The 23,119-nt window shown below is 40.5% G+C and overlaps 1 protein-coding gene across 1 annotated transcript; it reads left to right on the top strand.

Annotated features, from left to right (window-relative positions):
- The first annotated feature begins 665 nt into the window (after positions 1 to 665).
- Positions 666 to 15,565, top strand: FTHL17 (ferritin heavy chain like 17). Its single transcript, XM_044441714.1, is given in 5 exon segments — positions 666 to 1,131; positions 15,043 to 15,127; positions 15,129 to 15,294; positions 15,297 to 15,378; positions 15,381 to 15,565. Coding segments are annotated over 5 exon segments (984 nt in total).
- Positions 15,566 to 23,119: the final 7,554 nt, after the last annotated feature.

The following is a 23,119-nucleotide window of genomic DNA, read 5'->3' as shown; positions in this document are numbered from 1 at the left end:
CAGAGCAGCGGAGAGACATTTTGGGCCACCTCCAACTAAAAAAATGATAAGAGAGTGGAGGATACAGGAGGATCAGCTGCAAAAAGTGAATAAAAGTAAGCACACTTTTCATGGGAATTCTGCAAAGTGGCCACAGTTAGAGGTGGCCATGAAAGAATGGATCACACATCACCAGAATAATGGCTTCTCAGTCTCTACAAAAATGATAATACATGAAGCCAAACACATTGCTGCAGAGAAAGGCATTCACAATTTTACTGGATCACCATCGTGGTGCTACAGATTTATGAGACGATGTGGCCTTGCTATGCGCACCAAAACTAGAATTGTGCAAAAAATGCCAAAAGAATATGAATCTAAGTTTCTGTCTTTTCAGAAATTTGTAATTGATGCTAGGAAGAAAAATGGGGTTGAAATTGGCCAGATTGGGAATATGGATGAAGTCCCGCTAACCTTTGATGTGCCATCTAATAGGACTGTTGATTTGAAAGGTGCCAAAACCTTTCACCATGAAAACCTCTGGACATGAGAAAACTCATTACACGGTTGTGTTGTCTTGCTGTGCAGATGGCACCAAATTGCCACCTATGTTAATTTTCAAAAGGAAAACATTTCCAAAAGAAGTGATTCCAAGAGGAGTTGTACATGTTCATGAGAAAGGATGGATGGACGAAAATGAAATGAGAGTATGGGTTGAAAAAGTGTGGTCCAAATGTCCTGGACGGCTTCTGAAAAAACCTGCCTTATTAGTGCTTGACCAGTTTAGAGCACATATTAGCGAAACTACAAAAAAGTGCTTTAAAGAAATGAAGACTCATCTAGCTGTAATTCCTGGAGGTCTTACCAGCCAGTTGCAACCTCTCGACGTTTCCATCAACAAACCATTTAAGGTCTTTATGCAAGAAGAGTGGAACAAATGGATGGCTGCTGGTAATCATGATCTGACACCTACTGGACGAATGAAGAGGCCCACTATCACTCAAGTTTGTGAATGGGTGAAAACATCATGGCACTCAGTGAAGGAGGAAATCATTGTACAGTCATTAAAAAAATGTGGAATTAGCAATGCTTTGGATGGAACCGAAGATGGTATCTTATATGAAGATAGTAAAGAAAGTGATGTTAGTGATTGTGAGCAACAGAGCTTCATAAATTCTGACTGTAGAGATGATGAGTTCTATGGGTTCAACGAAAACTAGAAGAGTACTCGAACTTTAAAGTCTCTCTTTTGTTAATGACAGTGATGATGGTTCTTAATGCCACTGTTGACTGCTGTTCACTTTACAAGGTTGAAATACGGTATTACTGAATTCTGTTACAGTTTATTAAATAGTTTAGTAAACCATTTGATTCAGAATACTTTTTTTCTTGTTTTCCTCCTCTAAAAACTAGGTGCGTCTTATGGTCAGGTGCATCTTATAGAGCGAAAAATACAGTATAAGCCACCTTGAGTCCTTCAGAGGGTAAAGGTGGGATATAAATATAATAAGTAAATAAATAAAATCTGACATGAAAGAGAACTATAACATTGGGCAGTATCCATAATGCTGCTGCATTTCAGTTTGTTCCATTGCATCAGCAAGACCCATAACTTAGCTCAGAGAAGATTAGCACTGCCTAGAGTACGTCTAAGTTCCTTCTATAAGCCGAGCTGAGTTGCTCATTCTGCAAATGAGCATTTCAATGATTTCTGATTGCATTAAGCACCATGATCGCCTTGTTGTACTAGTGAAGGGGCCTGCTGACACATGCAGCATAGAAAATGCCCAATGATTGAGAGCATTTTTACTCTCTTAGAAACCTGGAGTTATTGCTATAAATATATTATTCTACTATTATAACCCATTCACTGTTATAATCTCTTTGCTACTTACTGTTGGCTGTCATCAAGTCGCTAAGATTAACCTTTAATATCATCTTTCCACAGAAGTCACCATGGCAGTATTTAAGAATCAAATACAACAATAGTAGTGTAAAAACATAACTATTATTATAATTCCTATTACTTTTATCATCATTATTGGTATCATTTCTATACCACTCAATAGTCAAGGCTGTCTGGCAAAAAATTACAAATCGCAAATACAAAATAGTAATAATATAATATATTTTTTTTACAATACCCACTTAGAAAACAATTTAATCAACTGAAACAGTTGCAGTTTCATCACACAATGAAACTTTTAAAATATTATGTGTCCTGGAAAACTTCATATGTACATGTAGCTTTAGTCCTCATAGGAAAAAGGTGAGGACTTTGAATTTCATACACAGAGTTTTAACAGTACAGGTATATTACTATCCTACCCAGAAATTACTTGTTCTTGATGAAGGAATCATAAACCATGAACAACACTGGGATACCTAGAAATATTATTTCTGTGCCAGTGAAGGGTTTTTTGTTTTTGGATAAGGCTTAGGAAATTTGGACCAAAACACTAGAGGATATTTCCCCAAAACATTACCTTTGCTTGAATATTTCACTAGCCATTGTGCTGAAAGAAGGAAATGGAGGGGAGATATTCATGCATAAAGCTGTGGAGGAAAATTCATCCAGTTTTATTTATTGCAAGACTAGCCCACAGCCTGTTGGTTCATGGGCTTATTTGCTTCAACCCATGAAGCCAGATAGGCCAGTGGTACTGCTATTGGACCAATCAATAGAAATCCCTTAAAAGGGTAACTCCACTCATCCCTTTCTAGCATTTGTTAGCCTACCTATCAGCACCATGTTGGAGATTAGCCAGTAGCCAGCTACAGCTGAGTAAAATGCAGCGGTTGTTTCCACAGATGACTATAAGAAAGCTTCTATATTGTACGGTGCACTGGAGCAAGTAATTTAGCTTAGTTTGTTTTATTATGTTGGCTAGAATTGACAGGTTCAATACGTGCTGAAGAGAATTAAGTGCAGGTCAGGCTGCTGTGCACCCTGAGCTTGACTGGTAAAGGTCACCTGTTCAACATATAAGGGAAAGGAGATGCTCTGGTTGCTGTATCCCATCTAAGAGTCTCTAGCTAGGTAAAGAAAAGGTGCCAGGTGCCTTGTTGGGACAACTGTATAGGTGAGCACAGGAAGAAAAAATATGGATCAGTTAGTATTTGGAGGCAGGATAATCTTGTTGACACATCTTTATGAGCAAACAGGCAAAGAAAAGCGGGGATCAGTTAGGTCTTGAAAGTAAAGTAAAGGGGCGCATTTTAAGGCACACAGTAGGATGGAGTCCTCTTTGCTCTCACCTTAAGTAGCAGATCACTTGCAATGTATTATGGAGTTGACTGAGTGCCACAGAGCTCCTGCTTGCTGTAGGTCCTTGTATGTTTCAAGAGTTTTGTGACCCTAACATCACATAGGCCTCAATTAGGGGTGGGGGGATGGGAACAGTGAAATGGGAAGGTGCCAAGCATTTTATCTTATTCATTAAATGGGCAGGTGAATAGGAAAGCAATTCAAGTAAGAGAGCAAGTGGTGCTTCAGTGAGAGACTTTGGTTGTTTAATCACGCACCTTCAATGACAGAGTCTTGGGGGGGGGGGGGGGGATCAGACATTGTGATCTTCCATTTGTAGCCTTTCCTGGTTTTTTTGCTGTTGCTGCTTCTGGCCTTTTTCTTACCAGAAAAATGTATGTAAAGGAAAATACTGAAGCCTTATTGATGTGTTATAAATGTAGTGAAACTCACTATGTGGACAGGACTGGGGTCATGTGTAGTAGCCCTGCCCATAGGCATCTACACACACTGTGAGAAAGTCTCCAGTGGAGAGGTGTGCAGTATTATGCGCTTAGTCTTCTGTGTGATTTGGAACCAATCATTCAGGATTCTGGATTCTGCAGAAGCCTTCAGACATATAGCTTTATATCCATTGACCTCCATACTGCTGAATTTCACATTATACCCTTATAAGAGGTTGCTCCAGACAAGGCACTCTACTTTAGGTTCAAAGATACTTAGGAGAACACGAGCCCACCAGCATCAGTGATATATGCAGTAAGCTGTATATTGAACACAGTGATAAAATATGGATGTAGAGGCAAAAAAAGGTGTAGATCCTTCCGTTGTCTCTGGATTTCCTGAACATGCCAGGATGCTCCGTGATCCTAAAAGGTTCCTGAGTGTGGAGCATACAAATTCCTTCTCTCCAGCCAAGAATGAAGGACAAGGGCTCTTGCCATGGGTTTTATATGATTTCTGTCTCCTGCTATTGTAGAACCCATCAGGATGCTCACTTCCTTCATTGGGTCTTGCATGGAGGTTAGGGTGCCTTCAACGTGCCCCTCCCTCCTGATCCTGTCACACATGCCTTCAGGAAAGCTTCTGAACTTCAGGAATGTTCTCTACACTGTCCAGTTTATCTCAAGAATCGCTTCACCATTTTTCCAGTAGAATAGACATGCATGAATGCCTGCAGCAGAGCTACAATGAGACAGAACATCAGGTTCCATTACTGTTCTCCTGGTGAGCTCACTACTTTTTATAATGCATGACCAGGCATATAATGTTGCACTATGCCTTTGGGCTGTAGAGATAAAAACTCTCCATCTGGAAGAACCCAAGTTCATCTGATTGCTGCTGCCCATAATCAATTCTCTTTCTTATGCCCCTGGGCAACTGTTAAGGGTAAGATAGTCAAAGGATCTTATCCTTAACAGATATTCAAAGATCTTATCCTTAAATCATTGCCAAACTTGAGTAGTTCAGGTGTACCATTCTGATATCCCATCTGTGCCTGGTCCGAGCTGAGATCAAACTAGTAAAACAGTAACATTTATCCAATTTATAACATGTTAAATTCACTCAGAAGCTCTGTAAGAAAGGTGTTGATTTAGAAACAGGAACCACCATGTAAGAAATTGTGACCAATTATGACTCTAATAAAAATACCTTTCAGCCTTTTAACTGATTCCTACCTTGGTCCATAACACATTAGCTACAGAAGATTGCAGCAAACCAGAGAGAGAATGGGAAAATACTAGTGCAGAAAAAGACGGAGGCCCTAGACCTTCCCACTAATTACTTTAGGAGATCTGAATCAATACACTGTGGAATAAAGCTAACCAATTGGCACATATGACTAGGCAGTGCAGCGATAAGGAAGGTCCAATATGCAAGATCTCCCTGAATCTGCAGAGCAGTCACTTTTTCTCCCATCTGACCTCCAACACCAGCACCAGTAAGGCTTTATCTCAAAGCAAGACTAACTGTTAAAATGGAGAAAAAAACATTCTGAATAAAATGGAATGAATATAGAACAGCTTGTTGTAGCAATTACAGTCAGGTTAAAGTCATTTCATTTAAGAACTCTATAGCCAGATAGCTAATCCTTTTCATCAGCATTTTATTTAAGCTTTAAAGATTTATGTGGAGATATTTCCTTGTAGCTTATACCCAGCTGAAAAGGCTGAAAGCTTAAGATTAAGCCAGATAGCTATTCATACACTTGATTATTAACTGGCAGGAAATGGTCAATTTGTAAGCATTAAATGCCATTCTAACTAGCAAGAATGCAAGATTGTCCATGGAAAATAAAGTAACTTCCTTTTCCATGTGGCAATGAAGGGAAAACTTGTGTGTTTTTGGTTAATACATTTGTTTCTGAACTGCTGTACTTAGGTACAAATTAAAGTGCCCTGGGTGAATAAGAATATGCTTTTCTTGGCTTAAAATGCAGTAATGGCTTCTGGGCACATGCAGCCTGCCCCATGTGTGTTTCACTCCAATGGAAATTGTTTCCTCCAAGTATGTGTCTTTAGGACTTAGCTGTAATGTACACAGCTCCCCTGGGATGAGGCTTTCCTGCATGTGCATCCATCCTCTTCTCTGTCATCTTTCTAAAGGCAGGCAAAGACAGTTTTATTTATTTTTAATGCATAAGGAAAGCCTTTCTGGATCAGTCCAAGGATCTATCTAGTCCAGAATTCTCTTCTCTCAGTGACCAACTACTTACCCAAGGGAAACCCAAAAGCAGGACCTGAATGCAATAGCAGCCTCCCGTCTAAGACTCCAGTAACTAGTACACATAGGCATACTTTAGGAACTAAGACCTTTTAAACTGCAATCCTATAAACAGTTACCTGGGAGTAAGTTTCATTAAACTCAGCACCACTAGGATTGCTCATCACTGACTCCTGTTTAACCCTGAAACCTTCAGTTAAAGGAAACCTAGGCAACTATGCTGAGAAAGGTCTGTCAGAGACCTTCATTTTGAAAAAATATTTTTCCTTAATTTGAACAACATGCACAATTCAGCATTTCTGCACATGGAAATCCTTCCCCAGTCACTTGCCTCCCAGAGAAATTGTTACAGTTTCTGGTACACCAGGGAAGCATAGCCACTGGCCATTCTGGCTGGGAATGATGGCAGTTGTAGCTCAACAGCTCTGGAGGACACCAGGCTGGGAAGGCCAGAATACAGGATCCTATACCTGTCCCCACTGTCTGCTGCCGTTCCTTGACCTTCAAGAAGCAGCTTCTCTTGAATGTGTCTTCCATTCTAACATGAGAAACCCACAGGGGCCCTAGCATGCCATTGTCTTGAATCATGACAGAATGAATTACCAGGATATCAGATTACACCTATGGAAGGCGCTCCCCAGAGAGGCCCGCCTGGCGCCGGCCTTATTTGTTTTTCGGCGCCAGGCCAAGACCTTTTTATTTAAACGATATTTTAATTGTAAATTCTTGTTTATATTTATTGGTTTTAGACTATTGCCAAGATGCTCCGAATTTTTAATGTTATTCTATGTTGTTTATCTTCTTTGTAAGCCGCCCCAAGGCTTTCTGCGATGGGGGTGGCATAACAATGCTTATAAATAAATAAAATAAAAATAAATGATTATTTCTCATACGCTTAATATACATGGGGAATATGCCATTTGTATCTTGGTATGGATTGAACTATGTGCTATGAGTCAAAAAAACAGAATATTTCTCATTTCATCAACTTGCTTAAACAATTAGGCTTTACAGGAAGTTAACTGATTTACCAAGCTGATAAAATAGAAATATTTCAAATGTGATAATGTAGCTAGAGAAGTCTCTTCTGGAATTTTGAATGGAACTGTTGGTGTGTCATGTAACAATTACGTCAAGTTTTGCCACCATTAGCTTTCATTTGGCAAACTATATTGATCAATGTTTGATCAATTGATCAAGTAATTTCTTCCAGCACTGATGGACAGAAGGTACAAAATAAATTCCATGTAATATTTCTGTCTCTCTAGATGTCTACTCTGAAGTAAGAACTCAATGGTGTAGTTTTTTTAACCAGATCAGAGGGTATGTAAGTCCTTTACAGGAGTAAAAATATTGCTTTATTTTGGAGAACAAGCATTATATTGCTGTGCTTCAAGAAAGTGTTTAATTTTTCTAGCAACTGAATTATCAGAAAATAAACATGGTGGTGAAGCTAATTCAGCAGCTATTTTTCAAATGTTGTCAATTAAAATATACTTTTTCCTAAAATGAGTATTTTTAAAATTTAATTAGCATATATAAAATAAGATAAAAAAATATTGACTGTAATAGTATCTTTCAACTGACAGCACATTTATGCAGTGCCAGGCAAGTTATAATGCCATGTGAGGTGGGACAGGATGTATGACTGTCCACTACACCTCTCCTTGCTCCATGTGTCCCCCATCCCTCTCCCACTATGCACTACATATGTTGCGTCCTTCACTACTGACTGCCATACTTCCTGTGCATGTCTGTCCCCCCCACCCCACATCTCCCATCTACTTTCCCATTGCTGTCTGTTGATGAATGAATGTAGCCATTGGTGCTTCTGTTCTCTAAAGAGCTGGGTAGACCAATGAGAGCAACAGAAAGGCCCAAATGCCTGGATCTGAGGGGTCCTTCTTCAGCATTATACACGGTGTTCCTTGGAGATCACCCAGAGTGCATGTGATCTCCAAGTATATCCTTCCTACAATCCCTGGTTCTAGGAAAGGGCCTATCAGAAACAGATCACTGGCCCTGGCAAGCCATGCTGGCCACCTTTTACAACCAGTGTGGCTCTTCAAACAGAGTGTGCACCAGCCCGTTACTACATAGGAACATAAGAAGCCATGCTGGATGAAACCAATGGTCTATCCAGTTGAGCACTCCATTCACACAGTGACAAAACAGCTGTACCGAGGTTCCCTCAAGCAGGATGAGTACAATCTGTCAGAACTGGAGCATACAGTTATCTAGTCAATGTGTGGGTAGATGAAGTCACCCATGAAGTCATCATCACCTTGAGAAGATTATCAGGGTGTGCCATAGGGTGAGTTGCTGCCCTGGGGAGTCCTGCTTTGTTCTCCCCTTGTAGACTTGCTGCAGTAGAAGACCATGGCAAATGTTCTAGAAAGCCCCTGTGGCATTTGTCTCCTACTGCAGCAAGTCCACAAGGGGAGAACAAAGCAGGACTCAGTGGTCAGACAGGGACTGCAGGTGGCGCAGTGGTTTAAACCGCTGTGCTGCTGGGCTGGTTGATCGAAAGGTCGCCAGTTTGAATCTGCACAACGGGGTGAGTTCCCATTGCTCCGTCCCAGCTCCTGCCCACCTTGCAGTTCGAAAGCATGCAAATGCAAGTAGATAAAAAGGCACCACTTCGGTGGGCAGGTAACAACCATTCTGTGCACTTCGGTGTTTAGTCATGCCGGCCACATGACCACAGAGACTGTCTGTGGACAAACTCTGGCTCCCCCAGCCAGGAAACAGAGATGAGCACCGCCCCCGAGAGTCAGGCATGACTGGACTTAATGTCAAGGGGAATCCTTTACCTTTACCTTGAATGGTCAGGTGGCAGCAGTAGAGCACCAATCCAGCAACACTGTGGAGAGATAGTAATTCATTACTTCTGCCACCTCAGGTGGGGGCTTCACTTTACTAAAAGGGAAGGCTCTCATTTCTATTACACCAGGCCTTACAGCTGAAGGCAAGGGAGAGTTGCAGGCCAAAACATCTAGCTCAGGTGTCCCCAATCACAAAAAGGTATTACAGATTTTGTGTTTTAAAAAAAAGTTTAAGCTTTAGCTAAGGAAACTTGACCAATTGATCTTTGTTCATTCCAGTATGAACTGATTTGATTCACAGCTTTCTTAGTAACAGTGATCCTATGCACTCTTATTCAGAAATATGCTCCATTGTGCTTAATAGAACTTATTCCTGTATAGGTTTATAGTCTTAGGTATTTGCATATTGCCTTATAGACCCTGAGGTTCTCCCCGAGCCATTCACAATTAAAAGCAGGGATAAAGAATTGTAGCTTCACAGATGTTTTGGCCTGCAACTCCCATCTGCTCTCTTTAGTCAGTGGTAAGGGATCATGAAAATTATAGCCCAAAACATCTGGAGAGCTGCAATTATCCTATTCCTGATTAAGAGCATATTAAAAACCAGTAGCCTTCTAACATAATGCAGAATAAAAATAGAGGCTGTTATGATATGCAGCTCCCTCAACGTCCAAAGAACCAACAGAGGGACAGAGTGAGGGAGGTTTACCATTTTGGAATTCCCATGCTACATAGGTCCAGGTATAGAAAATTCTAAGAAAAAAAATCAGGATCATTCCAGCCATCTGGCAACTCAGGGCTATTGATGATGAAGATCCATAATCCATGGCAACAAGAATTCACATTATATGAAAAATATAGCAATACCTTTTATGGCAAGTTCAAACAGAGGGGTTTTCAGGTAACAAAGACAAGAATGTTCACAAAATGTCCCAGACATCCAATTAAAACAAGGTGGGGATGTAGTAGTCTTCCTTCTGAGCAAACCGACATTAACCCTTTAATATAGTCCTTTACCCAACAGGACATTTCTCTTCTATGCTTCAGGGATGAAGCTTCACCCAGTGTGAAAACCACCCTTCTCTATTAGGGTTTCACAGAGGGGAGACCAGCCTTCTCCTTTCCAAGTCCTAAGTTAAAAGCCTTTCTGTGAGAACCTGCCTATGCATACTTACATTCAGCCCTCATCTGTTTTCCCTTGAAAACATGGATAGAGATAATTTCACACTAATTCTGACATTCCATAGGCTGAAAAGGCCCAAACTCTTCTGGATCCCTTTGGATCAGATTCTGGTGATAACATACAGAGTTCACTGCAAAACTAGACCTGGGCCACAACAAAGAAAGTAGTCTGTATCTCCCATCACCTTCCCAAAAGCATTGTCTTTGGAAGTATAAATGAAAGGTAAGCCCTGGTTTGACGCTAGAGGCATCACTTACAAAACTTACCCTGCCCTTCCTCTCTCATCACCCTGCCTCCTGGTTTCATTTCATGAGCTGCTAGAAGGGGAAATGTAACCATTTTTAACAGGTCCTATAAAATTCGGAAATGGATCCAAGGTTTCTGGATCCATTTGATTAGTACCAAGCCATTTCAAGCAAAACCTGATTTCAGACATAATCTGTCTCACTTCTCAGTACAAGGTTTGTCTGGATGCACACCCTTAATGTTTAAATGCATATGTGTGTCTTCTGTGTGCGTGTGCATTTAAAAAGCCACAGATTAATGAGGAAACAGAACGGGAAGAATTTATGAGTAAACACAAGTGAAAGTGACTGATCCGACCAGCCCTAGCTTTAGCTTAATTAGGTTAGAGGGCTTTTCCAAGCTTTATTAGGCAAGCTCAGGATTTCACAGCTGCCTTGCTTCTCTGTGCCTTTTGCTCAGGGATTGCACAGTTCCTTGGAGCCCTCACTATTGAGCCTTTGGGGACTTTAACCCAGTTTTATCTCTGAACTGTAATTAGTGTCCAGGGTTTGGAGGAAAAGCAGACAAACACTTTCCCTTTCCATGCAATTTGCTTTGCTGTTCAGCAAAAGGTTCCCCCTCATCAAACATGCAAATTGTGTCATGAAAATCAAAATTCACAAGAAGTCAGCTTAGGTCTACTTTATACCATCCTTCAAGTGACTTTTTGAGAATACCAGTGTCAGCATGTCGGCCTCCATCAAGCATATTTTTGTCTTCCTCCAGGCTTAGGTGGCAAGTGAAGAGAATTATACTCAGGCTATACCTTAAGGGCAATTTAACTCATATCTCGATTATGAGACTGAGATTTCCTGTTGTCTGCAACATATTATAAGTTCTCTGAAGGAGAAAGTTTCTTCCCACTGGAATATATATTCAGGAAGGCAAACCACAGCCTGTGCGATTCTTGTAGGCTTAAGGATCGGATCCAGGCCCCTGCTGTTGCAGAACACCACGTTACACCATCCTATTCAGATGGCTGCCCAGTTTCTTTTTGAATGTCTCTAGTGTGGGAGAGCCCACCACCTCTCTAGGCAGCTGGTTCCACTGCCGTATTGCTCTGACAGTGAGGAAGCTTTTCCTGATGTCCAGCCTGAATCTCGGTTGTTGCAACTTGAATTGATTATTTGGTGCCCTATACTCTGGCATCAGCAAGAAGGGATCTTGATCTTCCTCTTTGTGACAGCCTTTGAGGTACTTATAGAGGGATATCAATTAGAGGCAGTGGGTTCCAGTAGAACGTATTTAGACATATCACAGCAAACTAACTGTATACTCATACAAAAAAAACCCTAATTTGTGTCAATTTGTTTTGGTTTAGTTAACTTTTTGCAACAAATTTGCTTCTTCACAGTGTGAGTAGCTTGTGCACATCAAGTGTTAACAATGCCATCTCCATTCCTGATTGTAACAAAATAAAATGTGAAAAAGTCAAAGGGGTGGATACTTTTGCAAGGCATTTTATTTTAAAGAGTGACAATCCTTAGGTATAGCTGGGATATAAATAAATATAATAACTAATAAATAGACCATGCTACATTTCATCCTTTTAATTGTTGTGAACTGTCCAGAGTTTGACTATTCTGAGGTATATTGTTGTTGTCCTTACTGTTTTCATTTATTTCATATCTATATGTCCTAATAACCAAAGCTTGCTGGGTGACTCATAGAAATTAATTAAACAGAAATGTAATAATACAATATAGCATGATATTTTAATATACAAAGGTTATCCTCAAACTTATTGAAAACCTCTGTACCTTCTGGCAAAGCTACAAGGCATCTACAAATAGTCTCTTCAGCACCTCTTGGAAAATGACTCCCTAACCCAGCTTTTAGGTAAATTTCTTCCTGCAGAATAATTTCTATGTAAAGAATTTAAAGATGGAAGCTGGAAAATAAGTTTGTGAAAACTAATGCAGCTTTCCTGTGTTGCAACTGCTGAGCTTCTGCTGAAACCAAAAGTTCAAGTTTGGGGCAGTCAAGTCATATGCTGTGTGGAACAGCAGCATTTCACAGGGAGAAAACCCTGCCCTTCCCCTTTCCTAGTCAAAATTTCAATGCAAGCAAGCACCCAGCAAAGGACATGTAAGAGAACAGAGAAAGGATTAAAATGATGAACAGTATGGGGAAGGAAAAGTGGCATTTTCGTTTACTGTTCCCTATAATTTAAAAGGCTACCTTCATGCTTCATGCCATCCTGACACCCTTGGTACTGGATGGGATAGAAATGTTGAAATAAATAAATAATGCTATAGCTCTATTGATCTGCTAAGGGAGTGAGCCTTCAGGTTTCCTGGTCGCCACAAGGATACTGAGCTCAGGCAGGCTTGTATTAAGGCAGATGATGTCAGTGGTGCAGCTTAAAATATCCAAAGCAGATGCCCTTTTGTGCTCTCCAGTAACAAAACAGATGGGTTCCAGAACTGATTGCAATGATCTTGCTGTGAAAAGCAAGAGATATTCCTTATTTGGGGCACTGCATAGGAAAGCAATGGATGAGTCAACATAGTGTCCCTTTGGTTCCCAATTAGGGTTGTACAAATGCAAATTCATGGTCTGAAGAAGCCCTCCACTGTCCCTTATCAAAATGTGGCATTCATACAACCAGTTAAGTTTTATATTTACATTTATTTACATTAGATATCTACATTCTAATGTAAATATTTTGAGCCATATATTGGGAATCAATCAGTTACATTGTTTCAAAATTTATGATAGAGCCCACAATGTAGCTGCCTGCAGTATTCACCCCGGATATTCTCTATTATCATGCAATTAAAGTAAATGCACATGAACTTTTTTAGCCAAGGATAAGTCTAAAGCATCTTTAATTATGTGAGGCAAACTTAGTATAAAGCAGTCTTTTCCAGGTTGGGGAGCTCCAAATCTGCTGAAGAATAACACAACTTTGGAAACAATACCCTATATAATTTTTTTAAAGCTTGCATCTTTAACCTTCAAAACTACATGGAGGGCCAGGCACACTGCATGCTGAATCTTACATTATGCAAGGTCAGATTCTGATTCATGTTATCTTATGCTTTTATGCACTTATATTTATCTAAATAGGTTTTTGCATGCAGTTCTCTTGAGAGAAAAAGCAGCTGGATAAAAAGTTGAATATAAAGAAGGTGTTCTTCATTTTAAAAAAATCCTGAACTATATTTCTGCATTATAGAAAGGAGGGATGACAACCCTTCTTCATGTTTATATCCTTCATAGTGTAGTTATTTTAGCCATCATGCACATTTATGTCTATCTTTGCCTGTTGTAACCTTCCTCTGAATACTTGTAGGCATGCTTCTACTTATGAATAATATGAATTAATTAACCTTTATATGCAGAATATTCTGTATCTTGTACTACCAGCAACAAATCTGAACAAGATATTACTTACTGAGAAAAAAGTTATTATTTCAGAGGTTATAGTCTATTTTTTCTTTTTTACAAGAACTCAAATTATTTAGCTGATATGCATTTCTTCAAAATTACACTGTATACTTCGTTCGTAGTCCTAGAGTTCATCATTACATCCTCACTGTTTGCAGCTTCCTTGACATTGTCAGCCAGATGTGGATCATGAGGGCAAGATGTGATATATCTTGAATATCATGACACTACATATGGAACATTAGGTGAAATGTTCCCAGACTGAGGGCTGTTCAGCAGTGGAATGGACTGGCTCATGAGGCGATCGCTTTTCCTTCGTTCAATGTATTTAAGTAGAAGACATCTGTCAGGATGCTGTTAGCTGCATCCAGCACTGTAAGTCTACACTGAGTGTTGGTTGAACCAGATAACTTTCAAGTTCTCTTCCAACTTGATGATTCTGTGCTTCTGTGTGGGATTAACTAGGTATTTTCCAATTGCAGCTTTCACTGGGGAAAGCAGAAGGAAGAAGAAGCATCACTTGTATCATTCTTTGGGTAGAGGTTACCACCTTTCCAGCAAGGTACAGCATGAAGATTGGTTGGACAGTCCTGCTATGCAGCTTTGCCATTGTCGTCATGGATGAACTGCATATTTTTCATGTATCATTCAGTTTAACTAAGTATCAGTGCATGCCACAGCATAAAGAAAAAAAGCTCACAGCAAAATCTTATGAATATGTACTCTGTTTTAAACCCCAGGTTAGTTTAATTAAACTGCTTCAGATGCAGAAATGAAATTAAATGGCCATTTATTGTGTGTGTGCATGTGACTTGCAACAAAATTTTGCAGTGTGAACTTCTGCCCTATGGCAAAACCTAGAGTTCCCCCAAGCCTGCTGACACCTCCCTCTTATATGGTATCCCTGATGATGGTGATATTTTGATTCTGTATGGATCCACACTCACAGAATGACTATGCTGTTAACAAACCCATTAATCTGGATAAGGGCACATGAAAGAAAGTGCTCTTAACTATCCTTGCTGTCAACATACTGCAGGAGCAACACCAAGGAATAAGCAAATGAAGTGCCTTTCCTGACCAAAAGAGGATGTTTCACTTTTTTCTGTATGAAACTGAAAGAACGTTACCCTCACATCCATTAGTCCCATACTTCACACAAGAAGGGAAGTAGGAAGTTCAGTCTCTCTCTTTGGAGAGACAAACTACTCTTTTTTGGCTATCTTTGATGGCTACTAAGAAATGACCACTTCTGAGAGCCACTCCCCATGTGAGTTTGTCCTTCCCTACTGGTATTTATTTCTATATGCCCCTTGTTCCATAATGTTCACCAGATGTTCAAATCTACAGATTTGTAACAAAAGATTTGGTCTTGGTTCTTTTCTCTAGGTCTTAGCCATGACTTCTCCAGAGCATTGATGCTGACTGTGAAACTGCTATGAATCAACTGGTGAATCTTTAACTGTATTCTAGCTATGTATATTTGTCCATGTTCACACTTTGACCATGATGATGTTCCCCTGCACCATGTGGCCAAGTTTCTGAAGGAGCAGTCCCAGGAGGAAAAGGAACATGCTGAAAAGTTCCTGAGGTCCCAGACCAAGTGAGGAGGTTGTGTTACGCTGTAGGACATCAAAAAGCCAGAACAGGATGAATGGGGGAAAACAGCCTAGAAGCCTTACAGTGTACCCTACAGCTAGAGAAGGTGGTAAATCAGGCCTTGCTGGATCTGCACAAACTGGCAATGACCCTCAACTGTGTTACTTTCTGAAGTCTGAATTCTTGGAAGGGAAGGTGAAAGCCAACAAACAGCTGGGCAACTGCCTCACCGATCTGAAGCACCTGGGGATGCTCCAGAATGGCCTGCAGGAGTACCTGTTCAACAAACTCACCCTGGGGAAGAGAAACTGGGTCTCTCAATCACTTTAAATGTGCACAGTACCTGTTGGGAATAAAATAAAATATCATCTGGAAAAAAAAGAAAAGGCAAAACAACCAGGTAAATGCCAATTAATTGGGAAATAAAAGGCAAAATGCTTTTGGCAGAGGAATACCTGAGTTGGATGCTTTGCAGGAGCTCTGTGGTTTTCTCATGGAATCAATTAAAGAAAACAGCAAACTCTCAGGATGAGAGAAGGCAGAGAAGGATGTCATTGACATAAACATGGTAGAAGGAATCGTAAGAATGAATTGGAGCACCCAGAGATAACAGATTAGAATAAAAAGTAGGTTGTGAGTAATAAAGAAATGACAGGGGAACAGAATACTTCTGTATTCTAATGAAAAACCACATATTTGTTTCAGAAAGCACATAACATTGTCCAGTTGGTATTATTTATAGTTTCCTGACAGAATGAAAAAAAGATTTGCTGAGATAAGAAGTTATTTTTGTCATTTTTTTCCTAGTTCTGTCTCCAACTTGAAATAGCAGACAGAGAAGTGACAAAGAGAGGTGAGACACAACAATTTTGAAACTGAGACTTGTTTGAATGCATTGTTTTGACATTAAAAATCTAAATCATAAAAAGTGGAAATTAAATTATGCCTATCAAGACCAAGTGTGGAACACTGCAAAGATTCAAGGACAGTGAGCTCTTTATGCATGCAGCCATACCACAAAAAGGCAACACAAATGGGACACACATAAATTAGATGAAATTAGGTATACACCTTTTAGAGGAAGCAGTTGTTAAAATGCTTAAGAAAACTAAATGATTCGTAAGTAGAAGGGCATAAGAAAGTCTTTTAAATATGGTTATCTAATATCAATACCTACACAGAGATTAGAGGGTATTCCAATCTTGTGGCTATGTTAAATACACAGATTGCTTCTGTCAGTAAAGGCAGAATTCTACCAGTGTTTTTAAATGCAACTTTTTAGTCTGGCAGTCATTCGGCAGCATTGCTGTATCAACTGAACCCTTGACAAAGAACGCAACGTCCACTTTGAGGCAAGATCTATGTGGCTCTGCCACCATAAAGCAGCCTGCTCACTCAGTCCCCTGCTGTTATGATGCCAGTGCAAGGAATTGCCAGCTTCCATGCCTTCAACTGCCACTGTTCTTCCCTTTCTACTCTTGGCAATGCGGCAATTGTATCCTTATGTGGCCCTCTTTGCACTGCCTGAGACGTAGTCATTATTTGGTAACAGCAAGATGCTGAGGTCAGCTAACAGTGCAGTGCGGCCTGTCATCATGATGTCTTGATGGAGTGTGTGCTTTCAGCAGCACAGCACTGAATCAAAGGATAAAAATCGAATGCTTTCTTCTTATTTGAGGGTAACTTCTGCAGAAGATGGTTTTGCAAATGGTACTTGCATCTTTCTTGATCTGAAAACAGCTTCAGGTTTATTTCAGGACTCACTTGAGAGGAATTTCAGTCTGTTGCATTCCTCTGCTTCATGTCAAATTGTCCTGACCCAGCAAAAATATGAAATATTCAAACTTCATAATTAAGCATGCCTCATTTTGCATGGGTCATTCAAATGTGATGCTGCCTCCTTCAGACACTTTAGACTGTGAGTACTTTACTTGGCTTGCGAAGAGAAGATTTACATCCAAAATGAGCTAAGTGAAATCATTATCATCTTTGTTATAAATAATCAATTACCGTATTTTTCGCTCTGTAAGACGCACTTTTTCCCCCCTCAAAAGTAAGGGGAAATGTCTGTGCGTCTTATAGAGCGAATGTGTGTGTGCTCGATGCCCAGGATGCTGCCGGCCTGCCTGCACCATGTGGCACCACCTGGCCGGCACATGCTCGGCGCGTGCTGCTCCACGCCCCCCTCCGGCGCAGGTGAGAGCTGTGCTGTTCAGGGGGAGCAGTGTGGAGGAGGAGGAGCTGCGGGCTTTAACCTGCCGGCTGCACGGAGAGACGGACTGCTCACTCCCACCGCCTGAGAAGACCTACCGCCACCACTGCCGCCCCGCCGCCCAGAAGACCACCACCGGCACACTGCCGGACCCATGTGGCACCACCTGGCCGGCACGCGCTCAGCACGCCCTGCTCTGCCCCCCCCCTCCAGTGCAGGTGAGAGCTGTGCCGCTCAGGGGGAGCAGGGTGGAGGAGGAGCAGCCGCGGGCTTTAACCCGCTGGCTGCACGGAGAGACGGACTACTCACCCCCACCGTCCAGGAAGACCTGCTGCCGCTGCCACCGCCGCACCGCCCAGAAGACCACTGCTGGCATGCTGCCAGCCCAGCTGCACCACACCTGGCCAGCACGTGCTTGGCGCGCCCTGCTCCGCCCCCTCCTCCGGTGCAGGTGAGAGCTGTTAATCACAGGTCGGTGTGTGTTTTCAAATGGCAACCTGTCTTTTAATGAAGCCCATGGGGAAGTGATGGGGAATGTGCCTGTGATTATCAGGAAGCTTTCCATGGATCCCTCCTCTAAAAACTAGGTGCATGTTATGGTCAGGTGCGTCTTATAGAGCGAAAAATACAGTACTTCAGTTAGCTTACCAGCACAAGTAGCTGCTTATGCAAATAGTCTACTTGAGTAAGCATCCTGATTCTGGTGAGAGGGAGGACTTGGAGGATTGCTTCTGCTTATCCATGATTAGAAACATGTCAAAATGTTTTCATCATCATAGAAACGGAGACACAATTTTCCACAAGTCTGATCCTCCAGCTTTACACTGCTTAGCCGAGTGGACTATCTGCATGAACTATTATTTGCACAGGTAAGCCAGTCACTGTAACATCTACCCTGGCTCTTAGTTTATGTATCCTGGTTTCACACAGTGCCTAACATGCCATTTGAGGTTAGCTGGGGGTAGTCCTAATATACCAATTAGCTAAGCACATTCCAAAATGAGCAGTGTTATCTGCCCAAGGTCATAGGGTGTAGGGTCTATGAGAGAAATTGGAACTGGAACCTAGTTAGATAATTAAGGGAATGATATGGACACACAGTTGGAATAGGATTTAATGAAACCAAAACTAAATTCATGAATGAAAAAGGGAACCCACAGTGAGCAGCAGCTACAAACTCTCCATCTGTAGAAAAAGAAGAGCTAAACAATTATTAGATAATCTATTCAGGAACTCCAAATGAAGCCATACAGGACTATGCCCAGGGGGATCATTTAAATATGCAGACATCTGTTGAGTTCAGCATGCAATAAGCCTACAGTCAACTTACTATTCCTAATTTAAGCAGCTTCTTGTAGCATTATTTTTGTCTCCTGCAGTGATAATCTAGCCTATGCTGATTACTATTTTGCTGTTATTTACCTCAGTTTTCTGATAGCTGTGCACATCTAAGCTAAAGGTTAACTCGACTTATTTCTTCCAGTCACTGGTTTTATGGAGGACTATATCCCATGACACTAAGTTAAAAGTCATGCTCCAAAGGGATCATGAGCAATTGCATAGCGTATGAACTCCTAATACAGCATAGAATGCCATGAATGAAATATGGGCAGACAGAGACCACAAGACTAATTAACCTGTTGTAAGTAGAGCAGAAAAAGAACTCCAAAGCCAGGCTCAGGCCTTTCTGAAAGCTAAAAACAATGGTCTCATTTTTATGATCACTGTGGCCCACAACAGCTTATTTGTAGTTCAAGGTTTATCGAAGGGATGGTTACCCTTGAGTTTACCATCACAAATCCTATGCATTCAGGCTTGCATGACACAACAGCTTGTGTTGTGCCTATCACAGCTTCCATATTCAAAATGGCAGCCATTACATGCTTTTTGGAAAGGGGCATTCAAAAATGTTCCCAAAACAGAATTTGGCTTCAGCCTGAAAGAAGCTCTGAACCTCTGATTTGTTCAGTTGTAAAAGCAGAGTAAGGCCGAGATTACGATCATGTGTACAAATCAGTGCAACTTAAATCAATGGGAGACTACTGGGACTTGTTGGAACATTCTGCTTTGACTTATGAATAAAAGAAAATGCATAACCTCTCTTGTAAAAAATTATCATACAATACCATACTGTCAAATGTTAAATGTTAGTAGTAACTGAAAATGAACATTTCATAAAGTGTATTTTAAAAGGAGTGCATTGGCAAAAAATTGAAATACATCTTCATATGCATATAAATTATTCCAAATTATATTAACTCCCACATAATAAATATAGTTCTCATAAACACTATGCAGGTTAGATGAAAAATTCTGAATAATACTTTTTCATCAATGTCCCATATTTATATGATGCTTTCCTAAACATTGCAATTATTTAGACCAAATTATTTAGATTTTTTCCAATGTTTGGTTGCTTTTTTAATGATGATAAATAAAATCAGATTTGTTATGGGAAGGCGTTTTAATTAAATTTTGCTATGGGAGCTATGCTGCTGATATTATATAGCTTGGATGGGAAAGCTATAGCATTCAGTCCAGTGTTATGTGGTCTTTGGCCTGATTTCATGTGGGGAGATAAAGAGACAGAGAAGGAAGGAAAGAAGGGGGAGAGAGAGATGAGCACCTTGTGATGCTGAACAGTTGTGAACTCCCTACTTTTGGCTCTGCCTATGATCAGCTATGCCCCTGATGCACTTTTCTCTGAGTCAGCTTCAGAAAATGACTTTCTACTCCTATGCTTCTACTTTGAATGAACTTGCTCAACTTCTTTTTTAAAAGTGAGTGTGAAGGCAGGTTCAAATATTATGTGAATAGGGAAGTGATCCATCCTTTCCATTTCTTAATTGAAGCATGGAGATACAGTTTTTCAGTTCATAAGAGATGAAGAAGTATATTACCTTGGAGAAAATTTATGTACATCGACAGTTTGGGCAAGGCACTAAAGCACCAGAAGCTTTCAGGTGAAGGTTTTGCTTGGAATTATTAGTCACTGTATACTGGGCACCAAACCACCTTTCCACCTTTCCAGTGGTGAGTGGTGCTAAAATATTAAAAATTTAAGAAAAGAAAATCAGTTATTTAGAAACTAGATAAGACCAGAAGAAGAAACCATGTCCTTTGTGCTTAACCAGGATGGCAGCAGAGCTGACCTGGAATAGCAGCATGAATGACGTACTAGGAGTGTTGGATTTAGTTGCATGCCTAAAGTTCTTTGCTCCTAGTCTAAACCTTTATCTGCTGTTTTCTCAGTATACTGTGAGAAATATTCTGTCAGGGTGCTGAAGGCAATTCCAGTATTGCAGATGGAACAATCTCTTCAAGTTTGGAATCCCCAAGCTCTGTGTGAGCAGACTAACAGGTCTAGCTCTTAAAAGGCTCACCACCAACCACCACTCCAGGCTTTTCTATATCAGGCATTTATTGTACATTTGTGACTCCTTATTCTTAGTCATGGGCTCTTTAGATGACATCACTGTCCTCCATTTTTTGTTTGTTTAAGTACTTTTCATTTGTTTATTTATGTTCTGTTTTGTTTAGAACTGGGAAAAATGAACTATTAAATCACAAATGGTGCTCTTCCACCTGGTATATTTCAGCGATTCCTTTGTTGAACAGCTCCACCTAGAGTTTGTATAGTGGAAAATAAAAAATGAGAGTTTTTATGTAGAGTGCAGATCTCAGTGTAACAAAACTGAAAGTAGGTGCAGCACTTAACAGCTTCCTTTGAAAAACGCTTTTCCTATCAATCCCCCTTCCATGGAAGTTTGCAATGGGGAGCAGACCAGCAGGTGCAAGTGCGAACTTGTGGCAATATAAGCTTTGTACTGCTAATCCTTAAAAGTCAGAAAGCTACTAAGCATACTCAAAAATATCCACTGTCTCTGAAATACACGGTAACTATACTTTCCAATACTCCTGTTCAATAAAATGGACTAAGAGACATGAGAACTCTGCAATAAATTAGAAACATAGAAACAGGATGAGTCAGAAGGGGCCTCCCGAGCCATCTAGTCTGACCCCCGGCTCCTGCCGGCTCCGCTCGTGACATGCCCACCATGTGCATGTCTAACCTATCCTTGTTCACCCTCACCAATGGGGACTCAATTCATTCATTTTAAGGTGCCACTATAATTCTCCTGCTTTTGCTACAATTCCCATATTATCCTACACCCATGGATGTTCTTTATCATGCTCAAGAGAGTTCCTGATCATGTTCAGAAGCTTTCTGTTTTTGCCTTCCAACCTTCTCAGTTGGCCAGTTCCTCTCTGTTCATTAGAGAGACACCCAAAGCATATGTTGCTTCTCTTTTTTACTCTAGAGTTAACTTGGAACATTGAATCAGAGTTGACCATTAGTGTAGGGGTTGGGATGCCTTAACCTTCCACCTTACGCAGATTCAGACTGTGGTATTGATCCAGATTGCCAGTCTTGTGTCCACAATTTATAGTGCTAAAAAGTGGCCAACAGCCTGGCCACAGCATTGTTCACCAGCTAAAGTTTTTGAACAGTTTTCAAAGCCATCCCACATAGTACATTACAATATTCCAAATACAATGTAACTAAGCTGACTACAGCCAGATCAGGCATTTCTTGGAATGGGCACAATTTATTTATTCATTTGTAACACCACATAAATATTAAAAATCACATTTAGATGCACTATTAAAAACAGTGTCAACTGTTAATTTTAATTAATTGCAATTAATTAATTACAAGCCAGAGGAAACCTGGGTGAATAAATGTGTTTTCAGAATTCATTCAAAACTGTTTTCCTAGGAAAGGAGGAAAGACTTATGGTAGGGAGGTATGGGGGTGAGCTAGGATGTATTTCCAAGTTTTCCTTGAAAATCCTTGGAAATTACTCAAAGCTTTCTCAGAGAAATAACATGGCAACAATATCAATACCTTGATTTTTTGTGTATAATTTTTTTCTAGGATAAATATCTGGTGTACTTTATACAATTCCATATTTTAAGTAGACTTGCAAGTTTCCCTCTCCAGAGCCCTAAGCAATGGGATGGCCAGAGGAAAGCACATAATTTAGAATGAAATGAAGACAGTGTGGTGTAGTGGTTAGAGTCTTTGACTATGACTCAGGAGAACCAGGTTCATCTCAGCCATGAAGCTCTCCAAGCGACTTTGAGACAATCTCTGGCTCTCAGCCTAAGCTATTTCACAAAATCATTGTGGAGATAAAATGGAGAGGAAGCACAGTATGTAATCTGGCCTGGGTTCCTCACAAGAGGAAGGAAGGCAGGATATGAATGTAATATAATAATAATATTAATAATTTCCTGGGAATTATTCCAAATCAAATGGAGCTTACATCTGAGCAGGCATATATGTGCCTGCACTATTGACCCTGAGAATGTACATACTAGAGTTCTGTAGTATATATAATATTATTTGCTTATTTGTAGATAAACAGGCAAATCCTAGTGGAAGCAAATAGAGGTAAGAAAATAGCTGATCATGCATCAGAACCCCCAAAGCATCAGTATGGACCTTTTCCAACCTGACTAATTCCAGCTGTAAACTTAAAGTACAGTCTGTGCCAAAACTCATGCTAGACAAAACTATTTATCTGCCCTTTCTCTAGCTTAACTATGTCACCTTCAAAAGGCTGAAGATGATAACACATTAAAGAAAACTTCCCCAGGCATTAGAT

The sequence above is a fragment of the Varanus komodoensis genome, unplaced genomic scaffold (assembly GCF_004798865.1).
Source record: "Varanus komodoensis strain SLA01 unplaced genomic scaffold, ASM479886v1 scaffold4, whole genome shotgun sequence".
Lineage (NCBI taxonomy): Eukaryota > Metazoa > Chordata > Lepidosauria > Squamata > Varanidae > Varanus > Varanus komodoensis.
The sequence above is the reverse complement of the archived record's forward strand: the minus strand, read 5'-3'. Positions and strand labels throughout refer to the sequence as shown.